Below are 17,147 nucleotides of genomic sequence, written 5' to 3'. Positions count from 1 at the left end.
TGGAGAGACTCTTCCCGCTCAGAAAGGATAGTAGGACTAGGGGGCACAGCCTCAAGATAAAGGGGGGGCGGTTTAGAATGGAGTTGAGGAGGAACTTCTTCACTCAAAGGGTGGTGAATCTCTGGAATTCTCTGCCTGTTGAAGTGGTGGAGGCTGCCTCGCTAAATATTTTTAAGACGCGAGTTGATGGGTTTTTGATAAGAGAGGGGATTAAGGGTTATGGGGAGAGGGCGGGAATGTGGAACTGAGCCACGACAGATCAGCCATGATCTTATTGAATGGCGGGGCAGGCTCGAAGGGCTAGATGGCCTACTCCTGCTCCTATTTCTTATGTTCTTATGTTAGCTCCCTATATTCTGCTTTGAGGACTTCATTTTTTTTTCACCTATGTCATTTGTATCAACGTGTACTACGACCACTGGCTCCTCACTCTCCCCCTCTAGAATGTCCTGTACCCGTTCTGAGACATCCTTGACCCTAGTACCAGGGAGGCAACACACTATCTTGGAGTCTCATTTGAGGCCATAGTAACGCCTGCTTATTCCCCTTACAATTGAATCCCCTATAACTACTGCATTCCCACAATTTTTACTCCTCCCTTCTGCAGCGGAGTGGATTTGGCTGTCGCTGTTTTCCCCTGAAAGGCCATTACCTCAACAGTATCCAAAACAGTACATCTGTTTTGCAGAGGAGTAACTGCAGGAGATTCCTGCACTGTCTGTCTAGCTCTGTTGCTCTGCCCAGTGGCCAACCATTCCCTTCCTGCCTGTGGAGTCTGAGCCTGTGTCGTGTCCACCTCTCTATACATCTATCCACGATGCTCTCTGCCTCGCAGATGTTCCTTGACACCAATTCTTCCTCTTCCCACTATACAGTCAGGGTGACTGCGGCAACTGCTCCCAGAATGCTCCTGGTTGAAGTCTCTGTTGCCTCTGCTGGGTAAAACCCAGTGTCGCTTAAACTCTCCTGCTCTCCACCCAATCATTGAGCTTCTCTTTTGTTCATCTACTGTTGCCAACTCTGGACAGTCATATTCCAGGAAAAGTGAGCAGAGGAAGTGCTGACATGGAAAGCTCATGACGTGAGCAACTTGTTTCTGAGTTGGCGGTGCAAGGAGACAGTCTAATATGCAGCCTGCACATCTTCCTGTTATTGTTGTCAATGCACAGTAACTGGCTGCTTATCTTGTGATATAGAGATGCCGGCATTGGACTGGAGTAAACACAGTAAGAAGTCTCACAACACCAGGTTAGAGTCCAACCAGTTTATTTGATAGTAATCTCACAAGCTTTCGGAACGCTGTTCCTTCGTCAGGTGTGTGGAAGGTTCTGATCAGAGAAGGGCAAAAAAAGACACACACAGTTTACAGAATACTGATTAGAATGTGAGTCTTTACAGCTAACCTGCTATTCAAGTCTTAAAGATGCAGACAATGTGAGTGGAGATAGCATTAGCATATGTTAAAGAGGTGTGTATTGCCTCCAGACAATCTCTTTAACCATCTCTCCGCCCTCTCCACCCCACTCCCCCTCAGTACACCACTGACCCCTACCCCACTCACCAATGCTGAGATGACACATCCAATGCACATCCAACTGGGCATAGGCTGTAGACCGATGTAGCTCTCCAGGCTGAGAAGGTTATCGGCTCTGGCACAAGGCAACTCCTGTATCCTGAATGTCACCCAAACCTTCCTCTTACTCCTTCTTCTCCCCTATTCCCTACACTCCCACCCCCCTCCATCTGGCTTCACTCCCCTTCCCACCACTCCACTTGTCTCCTCTGCCCCCCCGAAGTAGAAAACAGTACAACCGGGGAAATAAGAATACTGGTCCAAAAATGTATTTTCCTCCTGGGCCTCCTATCTAGGATAAAGGAAACAATGGGGCGTGAATTACTCTCAGTCCCCAACACAGAGTCAAAATCTCATCATCTCATCATACCCTGACTGACAAGATCCACAGTGTCTCTCCTTATCCACCTCCTCCCCGTCTCACCTCTCCTTCCAACCTCTGTGATTGCCACATCTGTCAACCCTCTCTCCATTTGCTTTCCTGTAATCAGTGATTAATGGGCCTGTTAGCCGATATTTCTCTGTGATTACAGGACAGTAATTTACTCAATGCTGGAGTAAGACTGACTGGCCTTTAATTAACTGTCTTACCCCTGTCTCTTTTTTCAAGAGGGACGCCACAGCCGCCAGCCTTCAGTTCTCTAGCACAATTTTACATGCTGGGGAATTCTGTGGACTTAGAGTCGGCCAGGATTCTCCACCGAAAGCTGTCAAGTTCCAGTGACTCCTTGATAATAAATGTACTCAATTTTTTTTTGGTGCGTGTGGCAGGTTTACAAAGCAAAAGTGGGAAACGGACTGATTGTGGACTAGTGCATAGTGACGTTCTGGTATGGATGAACAAGTGCAAAAAAGACTTGTTCTCCCCTTCAGCATACATTCGTCCCATTTCATATTGTTGCTTCTACTGACGCTGCTGTTACTGATTCTAAACTTCTGCAATACAAAGGTATGTTCATTGGTAAAAGTAACATTTTTACAGTAAATATTCACCGAGGTTCAAAGTAGTGCTCTTTAAGCGTGCGCTGGTTTGTCGCTTGTCGTGCACTCGTTGCACTTGCCAATTATCAATATGATGGCTGAGACTCTTCCCCCCAAAAAAACTGAAGTGCCCAACAGGGGAGATTTTCCTGCCCGTTTTTTTTGGATGTGCTTACATCAGCACGTAATCAGCCCTGTCCCAGAAATCTGATTACCAAATGGAAATAGCCATTTCCATTTGATTAGCCAGACCCGGAGGGCAGTCTCCAGGCCCATTTGTGTCTCTCGTCCCACCCCTCTCTCACCAGTAGGGTTTACGCAACTGCTCTCCACCATTGGGCCCAGGAATGCTCACCCCACTGGTGGGCGGTAGAGGCCATTGAGGCACCCCCCCCCACCCCCCCAGGAGGTTGAGGGCAGGGGTGGGGGGGGGAGGGGTGGAAGTGCCCCTTGGGCACTGCCATTTGTATCCCAGGCTATCTCTGACATTCTGTGCACTACAGAGTGCTTCAGAGAGATTCACGTGCGTATGAGGGGGTGGCATGGGGGCTCATCCCTCCCACGAGGCCAGAATCAGCGCATTGAGTGGGCCACTGCACCGATCTGTCAATGGGAATATTGGCCCATGTGCACTGTGCTCCCCACCCCCCTCTCCATCTCTGCCCCACCCCATCACCGGCCTCCTGACTTATGGCCTCTGAATTGTTTCCCAAATCAACCCTTCCCTCATCGCCAGCTTCTGCGGTCCCAACCCTCTCCCCCGATGTACAGCCTTGACCGTCCCCCCCAACTATGGCTAGCCCTGATCTCCCCCCACACCACAACCCTCCACATGTGCAGCCCTGATCTCCTCCCTCTCTTTCTCTCTTATTGATCCCATTGAAGAGTGTGCAGTGGATCTCCCACCATTAGCACCTCCATCAATAGACCCGCCTCCTCTGACCCCACCCCTCCTTGGCACTGCCTGGTGCCAGATGTGCAGTGCAAGGGTGTCAGGCTGGCACTGCCCAAGAAGCACCCCCTGTCCCCGAGCTCCTGGGGAGGCTTCAATGACTTCTGTCCCTACCAGCAGGGTGAACATGCCTGGTCCCCGTTAGTGGGGAATAGTTGTAAATTCCATTGGAGGGAACATCTCCCAGTAGGTATGGAAATACTCAGGGGCCTGGACACTACCGTACTGGGCTCGCTAATCATATGGAAATAACTATTTCCATTTGGTAATCAGCTCCATGCTGATTTCTGGCACTGGGCTGGTTATGTGGAAAACATAGCTTGGGATACGAATCCGATACACTGATGTCTCCTGGCCCATAAGAATTTAACAACATAAGTACTAAGAGCAGAAATAGGCCATCTCACCCCTTGAGCCTGCTCCGCCATTCAATAAGATCATGGCTGATCTTTTCGTGGACTCAGCTTCACCTACCTGTCCACTTACTATAACCCTTAATTCCTTTGCTATTCAAAAATTTATGTATCCTTGCCTTAAAAACATTCAATGAAGTAGTCTCAACTACTTCATTGGGCAGGGAATTCTACAGATTCAGTTCCTCCTCAACTCAATCCTAAATCTGCCCCTCCTTATTTTGAGGCCATGCCCCCTAGTTCTAGTTTCACCTGCCAATGGAAACAACTTCCCTGCTTCTATCTTATCGATTCTCTACATTATCTTATCTGTTTCTATAAGACCTCTCCTCATTCTTCTGAATTCCAATGAGTATAGCCCCAGTCTACTCAGTCTTTCCTCATAAGCCAACCCTCTCACCTCTGGAATCAACCTCGTGAATCTCCTCTGCACCCCCTCCAGTGCCAATATATCCATTCTCAAGTAAGGAGACGAAAACTGTACACAGTACTCCAGGTGTGGCCTCACCAGCAACTTATACAGCTGCAACATAACCTCACCGTTTTTAAACTCCATCCCTCTAGCTGTGCTATGGGCTTTTGCTTGCTGTCTCAGTAAACAAGGGCTGAGTTTTTTTCCCAGTTTAGGTCCTGCTGGGTTATACATTCTCAGTATATGGTGAGCATTGTATTCCAGAGCTCTATTTGTGTTCTTTTTGATCATTTGTTAGGCGGTGCACAATAGTTGCCTGGTGAGCATGTTTTCTCCTTTTCTTTGCCTCTGCCTTCCCCCAAAACCTCTCTGCAGGTAGATAGCGCAGATTCAATTGCACCCTGTTGAGTTACATTCAATTTCTGTCTTCCTAGCTACAAAAGCAATAAGAAGTGATGGATTCAATTCATTGTCCTTTTCTGCTGCAACTAAATAGCAATGACCTAATTCTTTAAAATTCATTCATTGGATGTGGGTGTCAATGTTAAGGCCAGCAATTTATTTCCCATGTCTAATTGCTCTTGAGAAGGTGGAGGTGATCCACAGTCCTGAAATGCTACAGTCCATGTGGTGTAGGTGTACCCTTCGTATCACGTTAGCTAGGTGGTTCCAGGAGTTTGACCCACTTCGAGGAGAACTTGCAGGTGGTGGCGTTCCCAATGCCCTCGTCCTTGCAGGTGGTAGAGATCGCAGGCTTGGGAGAGGACAGTGATGAAGCCTTGGCAAGTTGGTGCTGTGCACCATATAACCACAAGGTAGGACAAAGTATACAGGAAGAAACATTGGGTGTTTGTGATGAAAGGACAGTAACAATCATGGGCGATTTCAAATTACATAGAAACTGGAAAAATCAGATTGGCTGTACTAGCCAGTTTGAGGAGTTTATTGATTACTCTTGAGATCGTTTCTTAAAGAAGAACATTCTAGAACCATCCTGAATGCATGCAATATCAGACTTGGTATAATGTCATATGACAGGATTAATAATGACCTCAGGGTAAAGGTGTCCCTAGGTAGCAGTGGCCACAGGTAACACAGTGATTAGCACAACTGCCTCACAGCGCCAGGGACCCATGTTCAGTTCCCAGCTTGGGTCACTGTCTGTGTGGAGTTTGCAAGTTCTCCCTGTGTCTGCGTGGGTTTCCTCCGGGTGCTCCAGTTTCCTCCCACAGTCCAAAGATGTGCGGGTTGATGGATTGGCCGTGCTAAATTCTCCCTCAGTATGCCCGAACTGGAGTGTGGTGACTAGGAGATTGTCACAGTAATTTCATTCCAGTGTGAATGCAAGCCTACTTGTGAGTGATAAATAAACTTTACTTTGCAGAATGGTTGAATTTTACATCCAATTTGGAAATGAAAAGAGTTGGTCTAAGACTAGTATTTTAAACTTAAATCAGGGCAGTTATGTGGGCACAAAAGCTGAGCTAGCTATATTGAACTGGGACGTGAGCCTAGGGGTACATCAATTGAGAGGCAGAGATTAAGGGGCTATTTTCTAATACTCAGAAGTATATTCCCACTATAAAGAAAATTCTAAGTGGAGGACTTAGCGCCTGTGATTCAAGAAAGAAGTTAAGGAAAGCATCAAGTTTGAGGAAAAAGCATAACTGCACAAATTGGCAGGTCAGATGATTGCTCAGAATATAAAGAACGACTGAGAATGATTGAATGGTCAATGAGGAAAAACAGACCATGAGTGGAAGCTAGCTAAAAATGTAAAAAATGCATAGCAAGAATTCTGACAGATGTTTAAAAAAGAAAATGGAAGGTAAAGTGAGTGTTGTTTCTCTAGAGAGTGATAATGGGGAATTAGTTGCGGGTAATGATGAAGTGGCAGGGAAATGAGCAAATATTTTGCTCCTTCTTTCCCTAGAGAATACAAAAATAATTCCAGTAATAGCGGTAAATCAAGAGATGGAAGGAAGAGGGGAGCTTGGTGAAATTGCAATCACAAAGGCAGCTGTACTAAGCTAAGTGATAGAGCTGCGGGGTGACGAGCCTTCAAATGCGAATGGATAGCATCCCAGAGGGCATTTCTCCCATCCTGCTGTGCTACTTTTAGTGCACAGCTGGGAGAATCAAGTGTCGGCCAAATTGTGGGATTCCCGCGAGCGTTCATGCTATGCTTGCATCTCCCAGGCTGGGAAGCAGTGTTAGCATTTAAATAGGATTTTACATAACACTTAAATGCTATTATTGGGCCTGGCACTGAATTCTCCAGACCGGGTAGCCTCTCTCACTCCAGCAGTGTTCGAAGTAACTCCCCACCTTCAGGGAACGAGCAGGACAATCCCGTTGGAATGAAGTGGGGGGCAATCAGGACTGCCCAGAGGGTCGAGCAGCAGGGGGGGGGTACCCCCTGGGCATGTGCACCCTGGTGGCACCAGTCTATGCCCCCAGCACTACCCAAATGGCAAAGTACCCATGCCCTGCAAGTATCTCTGCACCAGACATGGGGCATTGCCAAGGGGATGGGGCTTAGGAGGATGGGTCTGCTGGGGTCGGGACCAAGGGGATGGGGCCTGCTGGAGGCAGGGCCTGGGGCGGGGTGGTGACTGGTGAGGATGGGGCTCCGACAGCCACTCTACATTGGGACAAATCTGGGCTGAAGGGACGCCCACGATCAGGGCGGGCTGGGGGACGTGTGATCAGCCCCTGGGAGGAGGGTGGTCTGCTCGTGGGTGCGTGCCGGGGGAGGGGTGGCTGTGCTTGAGCCATGTGGGCAGTTAGAGGGGTGCAGCACTGAGTGGATCCCGGGCTGGCCAGCGATCGAGCTGGCCAGCAAACCAGATGTTGGTACTTCGGGGCCACTGCACATGCACAGGAGCCCGTTCAGGTGGCACTGTTTCAAAAATTAGGAGCCGCATTTTTAGGACAGAGATGAGGAGAGTTATTTTCTCTCAAAGAATGGAACCCCTTGCCTCAGGTCACTGAATATTTTTAAGGTTGAGGTGGAACAGTTCTTGTTAGGCAAGGGAATCCAACGTTATAGGGGGTAGATTGGAATTTAGATCTTGAAACACAGTGAGATCAGCCATGATCTTATCAAACAACGGAGCAGGCTCGAGGGGCTGAATGGTATACGTCTAGTCTTCCTTCGCATGCTCGTGTACAGACGTATACATTTCTGCCACTGTGTCAGTGGTGGAGGGACAGAATGTTTGAGGTAAAGGATAGAATTTGATCATGCGTGCTGCCTTGTCCTGAATGGTGTTGAGCTATTTGAGTGATGTCGGAGCTGCACTCATCCAGAACAGTTTTCCACCACAATCCTCATTTGTACCTTTAGGTGGTGGGTAGGCTTTGGGGACTCAGGCGGTGAAATGCTTGCCACATAATTTTAATCATAGAATTCCTACAGTGCAAAAGGAGGCCATTCAGCCCATCAGGTCTGCATCGATCACAGTCTCACCCATTCCCTATCCTCGTAACCCCAATGCTGGTGTTGGACTGGGGTGGGCACAGTCAGTATTCTCACAGCACCAGGTTAAAGTCCAACAGGTTTGTTTGATGGCACGAGCTTTTGGAGCATTGCCCTTTCATCACTCACCTGATGAAGGGGCAGTGCTCCGAAACTTGTGCTACCAAATAAACCTGTTCACTTTAACCTGGTTTTGTGAGACTACTTACTGCTCATATTTGGACTTATTTACCCAGTAACCCCCTAAGACTGAAGGGCAATTCAGCATGGCCAATCAACCTAACCTGCACATCTTTGGAATGTGGGAGGAAGCCGAAGCACCTGAGGGTATCCAACGAGAATGTGCAAACTCCGCACAGACAGTGACCCAGCCGGGAATCAAACCCGGGTCCCTGCTGCTGGGAGGCAGCAGGGCTAACCACTGTGCCACCGTGCTGTTCCAAATTTTATTGGAGTGACATTATCCAGTTTTAAAACTCTGAAGTTGAATATGTTGCTTCTAAAAAATGTAAACAGCTAGACAATGTGCATTGTATCAAAACACTGATATGCCTCTTGACTGGAGTCTGCCTTCCTGTCTTTGTGTTTTTGGCAAAGTTAAGCTGCTATTATTCATTGATAGCAAAACACTCGGTGCTCGTTGAAAATGACAGACTGAGAATGTCCAGGATGTTCATTAAATGAGAACAGAACTAATTAGCTCTCAAGATTATGAATGGGGCTCTGAACATGTATCCTGCGGAGATACTGTTCTTCAAGCAACTGTGCCATTTTAGTACATCCATCAGGTTTACTTACTGATGTGAGAAAAGGGCATCATACTGAAGTTCAACTCTGTTCCTCACCCTATTGCACACACAATCTTCTCACCGGGGTCTTTATACAGGAATCAGAAGTAGGAACATTGTTTCCCTTTGCTAAGTCAGCAGTATTGAGGCTAACTAGCTCTATGCACTCACTGGGGGTGAAATCTGGAACCTGTCTTGTCTGGTCAGCTTCAGGCACCGACTGGATAATTTTGCTGCGTTGGGAGTCAGTGGTTAAACTTTCTATAGATGCGTTTCCTTCCCTGTTCTGAGATGCAGTCTATGAATATAACACACCAAATGCAATCTGCTTCATTGAAATGAACAATTCTGGCTACAATAGGGGTACCATTCGCATACACACAGGGCAAGGTAGGTGTAGGAAAATGCTTTGTTAAAATGGCGGCGCGGGCTTGTTGGGCTGAAGGGCCTGTTTCCCATGCTGGGTTGTTCTTTGTTCTTTGTAATCCTTTCATCATTAAGTCATAATTCTAATGAAATCTGTGTTCTAAAATACATTTGCAAAGTTGCTTTTTGTCTAAAGGAGGAGGCATGTTGGGAAGTAATGGAAAAGATACTCATTAAAAATGTTCTTCCTTTACATAGTATGATAAATATGCAATTTATGGAACAGCGTCCAAATGGAGGAATTATCCAACTCCAAAGTTTTATTCTGCATTGAGGCAGGAAGTGGAAACAAGGAACTTCCCATGGACAGACAAACTGCTGCAATGTGGCTACCAGAATCACAGCTTTACCCCCGAAGAAAGGTTAGAGGGAACGTTCCTTATGAAAATGATCCAATGGCCAAGTCCACCTGACCCTGCTGTGACCTTTCTGAAAAGCAGCGACCCAGCACATGTTCGCTTTGTAATTTTAAATTCTACAAAGACTTTCTACGTTGGTGATCAGCTACAAGTGATGCTGCAAATGAATGATTTTGAAGGGCGCCCGAAGCAATATGGGGGTGACTATCTCCAAGGTCGGATCCACAGCCCAGATTTAAAAGCTGGTTCAGCTGGAACAGTTATAGATAACCAAAATGGATTTTATTATATAAACTTTAATTTATCTTGGCCAGGGAAAGTGCAAGTGTCCATTTCCCTGGTTCATCCAAGTGAAGGGATCCAAGCACTTAAAAGACTACGCAAGGAATGGCCACAGAGAGTATATTTAACAAGTGCCTTCAAATATCAGGGTACTTCAGAGACCACTGTGTGTAATCTCTGTTTGCCTCAAACTAAACCGTTGTGTAACTTTACTGATCCCAGGACTGGGGAGCCCTGGTTCTGTTACAAACCAAAGAAGCTTCTCTGCTCTGCGCGAATCAACCATGCTAAAGGAGGATTTGAGAAAGATCTCTTAGTTGGAGAAGAGAAGCGTTATTTCCAAAGGTATGTCACTTAAGGTTGTTTTATTTGTGTTTTTTCTTCTCAACCCTCATTCTGGCCCAGATTAAAAACACAAAGTATAAAAATAGACTTTCCAACACTGGAAAGCCAAATAAACTCGGGGAGCAATCTTACGAAAAAATTCTGACAGGGCAATCTTACCAAATAAGTACCGACCAAGCTTGAAAAGGGAAGAGAATCCACGTCCATTTTTTGGGCCAGTTCCCAGACACAATCATATAGCACTTAGAAAAAAAGAGGCAAAATGTGATTCTGACTAGCAGAGGGAGTGGGTAGAACCTATTCACAGTGGGAAGCCCGTTTCTGAGCTGTAGGGCACCACTGGGCAGGCACACTGATTTCCCAGTGCACTGTGTAGACTGTGTACTGGAATATGTGTCACCCTCCTCACCCCAGACATTGCCCCCACCTCCATGTCTTGGGCCTGCCCCCTTCAAGCTCAAACCCCTCTCCTTGAGCCCTGTCACCATGGCACTCTCAGTGTGCCTGGTGAGCAGTGCCAGGGTACCAGGCTGGCAGTGCCAGGCTGGCACTGCCCACTCCTGCCCCTATTGAACCAGAGTCCTCAATAGCCTCCTGTCTGACCAGCGAGGCCACCATGTCAGGACTGTACATCATCCTCCACTGGCGAGTAGATAAGGGACCCTGTCCGCTGAATTCTTGGGGCACCATTGTGTGGGCATTGGAACCCTCACCCTCCCACTGCCAATCACTGCTCCTGCAGAGTTTCTCCCTCCCTTGATCACCCCCTTCTGCAGAGATTCCTCCCTCCTCAATTCCCACCCCTGCAGAATTCCCTCACTCCTTGATCACCAGCCCTGCAAACTTCCCTGATCACTCGATTTGCCAGTAGAGTTGACCAAGAAGAATCAGTGGATGTGGTTAATTTAGTCAGAAGGCTTTCGACAAAGTATCGCATAACAGACTATTACATTAAGTTAAAGCACATGGGATTGCAGGTATGGATAGAAAGCTAGTTAGCAGATAGGAAGCAAGGAGTTGACATAAATGAGTCAGTGACTAGTGGGGTATCGCATACATCTGTGCTAGGACTTCAACTGTTCACATTATATGTTCATGTTTTGCGAGTAAGAGCAAAATATATTATCTCCAAATTTGCAGAGGAGACAAAGATGGGTGAGAGGGTGAGCTGTGAGGAGGATGCAGAGTTGCTTCAATGTGATTTGTGTGTGTGGCGTGTGTTTACTTGTTATATTAATACGACAATCTTATCTATGATATATTTACTTTCACAGTGGAGTCAACGTCAAGAAGCTCATATTACCCAATATCCCAGGATATATAATGGTGGAGCCTTCACCTCGACCAAGTAAGATAATTATATACCCACGATGAACAAATTTGAGGATTTGGTACATTAGAGAAGGAAGAGTGATGGAGTAATTTCTTGATGTGAATAGGCAGAATTTGGCATCCTTTTCAAATGGAGAACAATTTAGTGCCCCATGTAAACATTTCCTGAAATAGGTTAGCATTTTGACTTTGAGCTAGTTTACAAGTAGCACTGAGTAACTAAAAATGGTGAATTCAGATATGATTAATACCGATCTTGAACATTATATAAAAAAATTATGGATAACACTGGGGTCTTGGCATATTTAACTACTTCAGTTTGTGGTTTGAGAATTTAGAATGGAATCCTGCTGTTCCTCAAAACAGCCTGAGTGCCAATGTTTCATTCTGGGTGTTTAGATTTTGAACACCTAAACTTTTGTTGCAACATCAGTGTAGAATCACAGAATCCCTACAATGTAAAAGGCGACCACTCAGGACTGACAACCATCTCACTCAGGCCCTATCCCTGTAACCCTATGTATTTACCCTGCCTAGCCTCCCTGACACAAAGGGGCAATTGAACATGGCCAATCCACCTAACCCGCACATCTTTGGACTGTGGGAGGAAACCAAAGCACCCGGAAGAAACCCACACAGACATGGGGAGAACATGCAAACGCCACACAGACGGTCACCCGAGGCCAGAGTGAACCCAGATCCCTGGCTCTGTGCGGCAGCACTGCGAACCACTCTGCTACCATGCCTCCCAGCTAAGGCTGTCAGATGGGAGCAGGAGACTGACCACCAAGGAAAATTGGATGGGGAGTTTAACTAGTGGCTAATCGACTCCCATCAGTTTAAAATTCCCGCTGGAGATGCAAGTTCGGGCGAAGTCTTAGCAGGAGTGAAGTCATCTGTCAGGAAGAACATCAACACCCTCTTGTTATGCAAAATGGAGAGTTGCACAAATACTTAATGCTGTTGTGGAGACTTGTCCTATGCTATTGATGCTAGAACTCTGCTGTAGTTAGTAAGATGATTAACCTTTGCTGATTGATTAGTGACAGAGCGAGGCAGGCCAGTGATCAGGACTAACCATTAGGTTGGGGGTTTGAGGGCACCGTCAGCCTGCCGAGGGGTTTGGGACTGCGGAGTGGGGTAGACCAGGACTGCTGCAGTGTGGGGGTGGGATGGATGGGGGTGAGGGTGGTATGGAGGCTGGCCCGGACACATTTTCTCATTAGGAATACCACTTGGATTATTTTTTCTCATGGTGTACGTATATGGTACTTCCTGTAGCAAAAGCCAATGGTCCTGCTGGAATTTGTCATTGCCGTGGAAACTGTGGTTGATTAATTGAAAATGTATTGGTAACCTACGTTACAATGTATTATTATTCGGACATCCTGTTTCTCTTTGTTTTCAGCCACAGATCTCGGACAGTGTGTCCCGGGAAAGCCTATGGTGTCACCCTCTGGCTTTTATTATCAGGACCGGTGGACATCAACAACCTGCAATATCCACCACTTTGACACTCCTGCAAGCATTACAAACTGTCTTCGTAGGAAAAATGTTTACCTGTTTGGCGATTCCACCTTGCGTCAATGGTTTGAATATTTAATTGAATTTGTGCCAGGTTAGTGTGGTTAGTTTGTCTGTTTGCATTTGGATCAATTTCTTGATCTATATGTTTGCTTGTCTGATCATCTACCTATTAGATGATTCTGCGCTTGGAATACAGTGTTCAATTCTGGTCGCCACACTACTAGAAGGACGTGGAGACTTTGGAGAGGTGCAGAAAAGATTTACCAGGATGTTGCCCAATATAGAGGGCACTAGCTATAAGGAGAGGTTGGAGAAACTAGGCTTGTTCTCACTGGAATGACGGAGGTTGAGATGCGTCCTGATAGATGTTACAAGATCACTAGGCCATCGCTTCCTGTGGTATGATGTATTGAGTCATGTGGTAATTGATTCAGAGAATAGCTTAGAGTGGAAGCAGTCTACCTGCATGGAAGCAGCATCATGCAAACCAGTAATCTAAGATCCGTAAATAGTTTAAAACGAACAATAAATGTTTAAGCATCCAGGTCTCGAGATCATTTCATTAAGAGTTGTGTTCTGACAACATCATTGCGATCAGTCTTTGTATCAACACTGGATGTCATTAACAATTTTGGAATTCAAAAAAGTTAAAATAAATCAAAAAACGAGAAATATGGAAAAGTTATGGGAGAGACTTAACAGAGGGAATAGACAATGCTTTCAGGAAATGATTGTCTGTTAAAGAAAGACAAAGGGTGAAATTTTGAGGGAAATCTTAGCAGGAAATACAGAAAGAAAGAGAGAGATAAGGGAGATCAAGGCAGCAGAATGCCATGTTCTCATTGAAACATTAAGGAATCATTACAAATAATTCAAATAAGCAAAAACAAATGAATAGGTGGATATTGTAAAATTAATTGGAATTCCATAATCTATTTATATAAAATATTTTCAGTAGACAAATAGATAAACAGACTCAGGAAATAAAAGGGTTGCGTAGTGGAGAAGAAGAGTGCTAGCTACAGAAAGAAATGCTTTGACCTGGAATTTATAAATTCGCTCGTCCCAAAACTGTAAAAGACTGCCCAAGGTTATTGGAACTTCCCATTGTCTGCCCTCCCCTCCTCCCCGTCCGCTCCAATTCCCATGGCAGGCAGGCAGTCAAATTCCGGCATTTGTCTAAAGCAGAAAAATAATCTGCTGTATATGAGTAACTTATTAATTTACTTTGTTGACTCGTAATAAACACTTATAAGATGTAACCCAGTTAACAATGATGTTCAATAGGGTGTGTGTTTTCACGGAGATAGCTCCTGTTCTCTGTTTGCTCTGTGAGATCATATTGTTCTTCAGAGGAAGGAAGGGAAAATTTGACACAGTTAACTCTTACTGGTCCTTCTTGTTGCTTTGAGGTCAGTGCAATTGGCAGGGCACTGAGACCAGTCAGCAGCCTGTTTGCCCCTCAGTTGGAAGATGGTGCATGAGTTCAAGGGGAGGAAATGTAAAAGAAAAATAAAGATTGCGATCTTACTGGCTCATCCCGTTGGTCGATCGGTGTGGCGAGCTGGTGCGATAGGGCAAGAGGCAAAAAATCAGGATCGTGCCCGATTTCTGCCTCTCACGGCCTTACCGGTATCGATTTGCTGGTGAAATCAGCTTTGCATCCTTCAATATTCATGATATTATTTAAGTCTCATTAGTGGGTCCCAGATGGTACTATCTGGGCGATGTACAGAGCAGCGATTGGGAGTGGGGGAGGTGGTGGTGGTGGTTGGGGGAGCGAGGTGGGAAGGATAGTGGGATTGAAGGCCGGCATTGAGTGCAATTGGAAGGGGAGGGGGCTCCCGAATTCCGAGACGGCAGGTTTGGAGAAACGGGAGATCTCCCAGTATAGCTAGAGACTGGGGCACCTGTGTAACGGCGCTCCCTAGAGCTCAGCAACCAACTTCACTGGTGAGATTAGGCTCTGCCTCTCTCCCCCTACAACCGCATCTTGGCTTTTATTTAACTGAGTGCTGAATGATTGTGGCTAGGAGCTCACCCCAAAAAAATCAGCGCGATTCCCATTTTCACCAATGTTTGGCACTTAGAATGTTTTTCATGAATTTCAGCCCACTTTATTTTGAAAGGTGGTGGAAGCCAACTAATATGATACAGGAGGTATGTGCTTATTTACCCCCTTTCTGTGCTTGGTTCAAGAAACTACTGTGTGATTTATATCTCAAACCCGTCTATTACGAAATGGTGTGCCCTCCCAGATTCATATCTGTTTACATCGGTAACTTTGTAGATTAGAAGCTTAAATATCTTCTCTGTTTTAGATCTCAAAAGACTGAATCTTGGCAATCCTATAAAGGTGGGTCCTCACCTTGCTGTGAACTTACAAAACGACATTACGGTAGAATATCGTCCACATGGCCCGCCGATCCAATTCAGCACCATTTCGAACCAACATCTGCACTATATTTCAAATAAACTGGACGAAATTAAAGGAGGTGAAAACACAATCATTGCCATTGCCTTAACGGCTCACTTCACCGTTTTCCCAGTGGAAGTGTACGTCCGAAGACTACAGAATGTTAGGAGGTCAATTCTACTGTTATTAGACAGGAGTCCAGATACGGTGGTTGTAATAAAGACTGCCAACGTTCGAGAGCATCCAGAAAATGTCATTCCCTATTACAGTGACTGGTACGCATACCAACTCGACTTAGTGATGAGAAAGATGTTTGAGGGCATCAAGGTGGCATTTGTGGATGCCTGGGAGATGACAATAGCCCATTACCTGCCACACAATATACACCCCAAACCCATCATTATAAAGAATGAAATTGATGTTTTTCTGTCATATGTGTGCCCTGTGCAAAGATAAGGATCGGGATTCTCCCAAAAAAATTCCAAGTCCTCAATTCACGTGAAAACTGATGTTTTTAACAGATTTTTCAGGTTGCATCTTCGACACCACAGAGCGCCCTAGTGGCAATACCCCTGAAAATCAGTGGGCATGGTCTACTCCTGCTGGAGAGGCCGGCACATAGCACTGAGTGGACCATTGGTCAGGCGCCGATCTGTCAGCACCGAGATAGGCACATTGCAGTGGCATTGCCAGCCTGCTGATCAGCCCCACAACCCCGATCCTGGGCCAGTCCCAATGCCCCTCCCCCACCCCCCGCTCCACCCCCCTCCCCCCCACCCCCACCCCAACCTGGATGACCAGCCCCAATCTCCTCTCCCTCTCTCTGCCTGCAATCCTCTAGCAGAGTGGCAGTGGGACTCCCTACCCTCACCGAACAGCCCCCCAACAGACCCCGTTCCCCCTCTGACCACACCCTATTGGCACAGTGGCAGCCTGGCCCCCTGGCACCGCTCGATGCCCAGTGAGCTGTGCCAAGTTGCTGCTTGTACATGCCAGTTTGCCCCTTGGGCAGTGCCGGGGGGGGGTGGCCAGGCTGCCACTGTTTTGGGGCGGGGGGGGAGCTTGCTCCAAACCCCGACCTCCTGGGAGGGTCTCGATGGCCTCTCTTCACTCCACTGGTATTGGGCTGCCTGTTCCCTGATAGTGGGGAGCAGTTGTAAACCCGCTGGACTGAGCCACTCCTGGCAGTGAGGAGGGGGTGGAGGTGATACCAGTGAATCCCGGGCCCACTAATGATATGGAAATGGTAATCAACTCCATGCTGATTTCCGGCGCAGAGCTGAGTACGTCAGACATCTTTACCACGGAGGCCCAGGCGCCCAGTGAGAAGTCCGCGAAACAGCCTCCACTGATGTCGCTTGGCCTGTTGCACTGCTCTCGCAGCAAGCGGACGGGAGAATCACCCCCAAGTTATGCATTTGATTCAACATTATAAAAGCATCATAGATCCTCTTCGGGCACAACATTGGGGTCTATAGCGTCACTGTTGCCGGCACCGTGGAAGCCTTGAAGGCAAAAAAGGCATGATCATATTTGGCATGAGCCACGTCAGACACGACCCACATTGGGACCCATGCTGAGAAGGGTATTAGCACATGTGTGTGCACTAGAAATCTCAGAATAGCGATCATGATGACACACAACATGGTGGCACAGTGGTTAGCATTGCTGCCTTACAGCTCCAGGGACCCAAGTTCGATTGCTGGCTCGGGTCATCGTCTGTGTGAAGTTTGCACGTTCTCCCCGTGTCTGCGTGGAATTCCTCAGGGTGTTCTGGTTTCCTCCCACATGTGTGGGTTAGGTGCATTGGCCATGCTAAAATTGCCCTTTAGTGTCCCAAAATGTGTAGGTTAGTGGGAT

General features: G+C 46.8%; 1 protein-coding gene across 1 annotated transcript; it reads left to right on the top strand.

The window, feature by feature from the left end:
- The first annotated feature begins 2,386 nt into the window (after positions 1-2,386).
- Positions 2,387-15,743, top strand: LOC145352920 (NXPE family member 3-like). The gene is made up of 5 exons (XM_080203223.1): positions 2,387-2,522; positions 9,225-10,012; positions 11,287-11,360; positions 12,753-12,962; positions 15,193-15,743. The coding sequence occupies exons 1-5, from the start codon at positions 2,406-2,408 to the stop codon at positions 15,741-15,743; spliced, it is 1,740 nt and encodes a 579-aa protein (XP_080059349.1). The 5' UTR covers positions 2,387-2,405.
- The last annotated feature ends 1,404 nt before the right edge of the window (positions 15,744-17,147 follow it).

Source organism: Carcharhinus amblyrhynchos, chromosome 15, assembly GCF_965287045.1.
Source record: "Carcharhinus amblyrhynchos chromosome 15, sCarAmb.v2.hapA, whole genome shotgun sequence".
Lineage (NCBI taxonomy): Eukaryota > Metazoa > Chordata > Chondrichthyes > Carcharhiniformes > Carcharhinidae > Carcharhinus > Carcharhinus amblyrhynchos.
The sequence above is the reverse complement of the archived record's forward strand: the minus strand, read 5'-3'. Positions and strand labels throughout refer to the sequence as shown.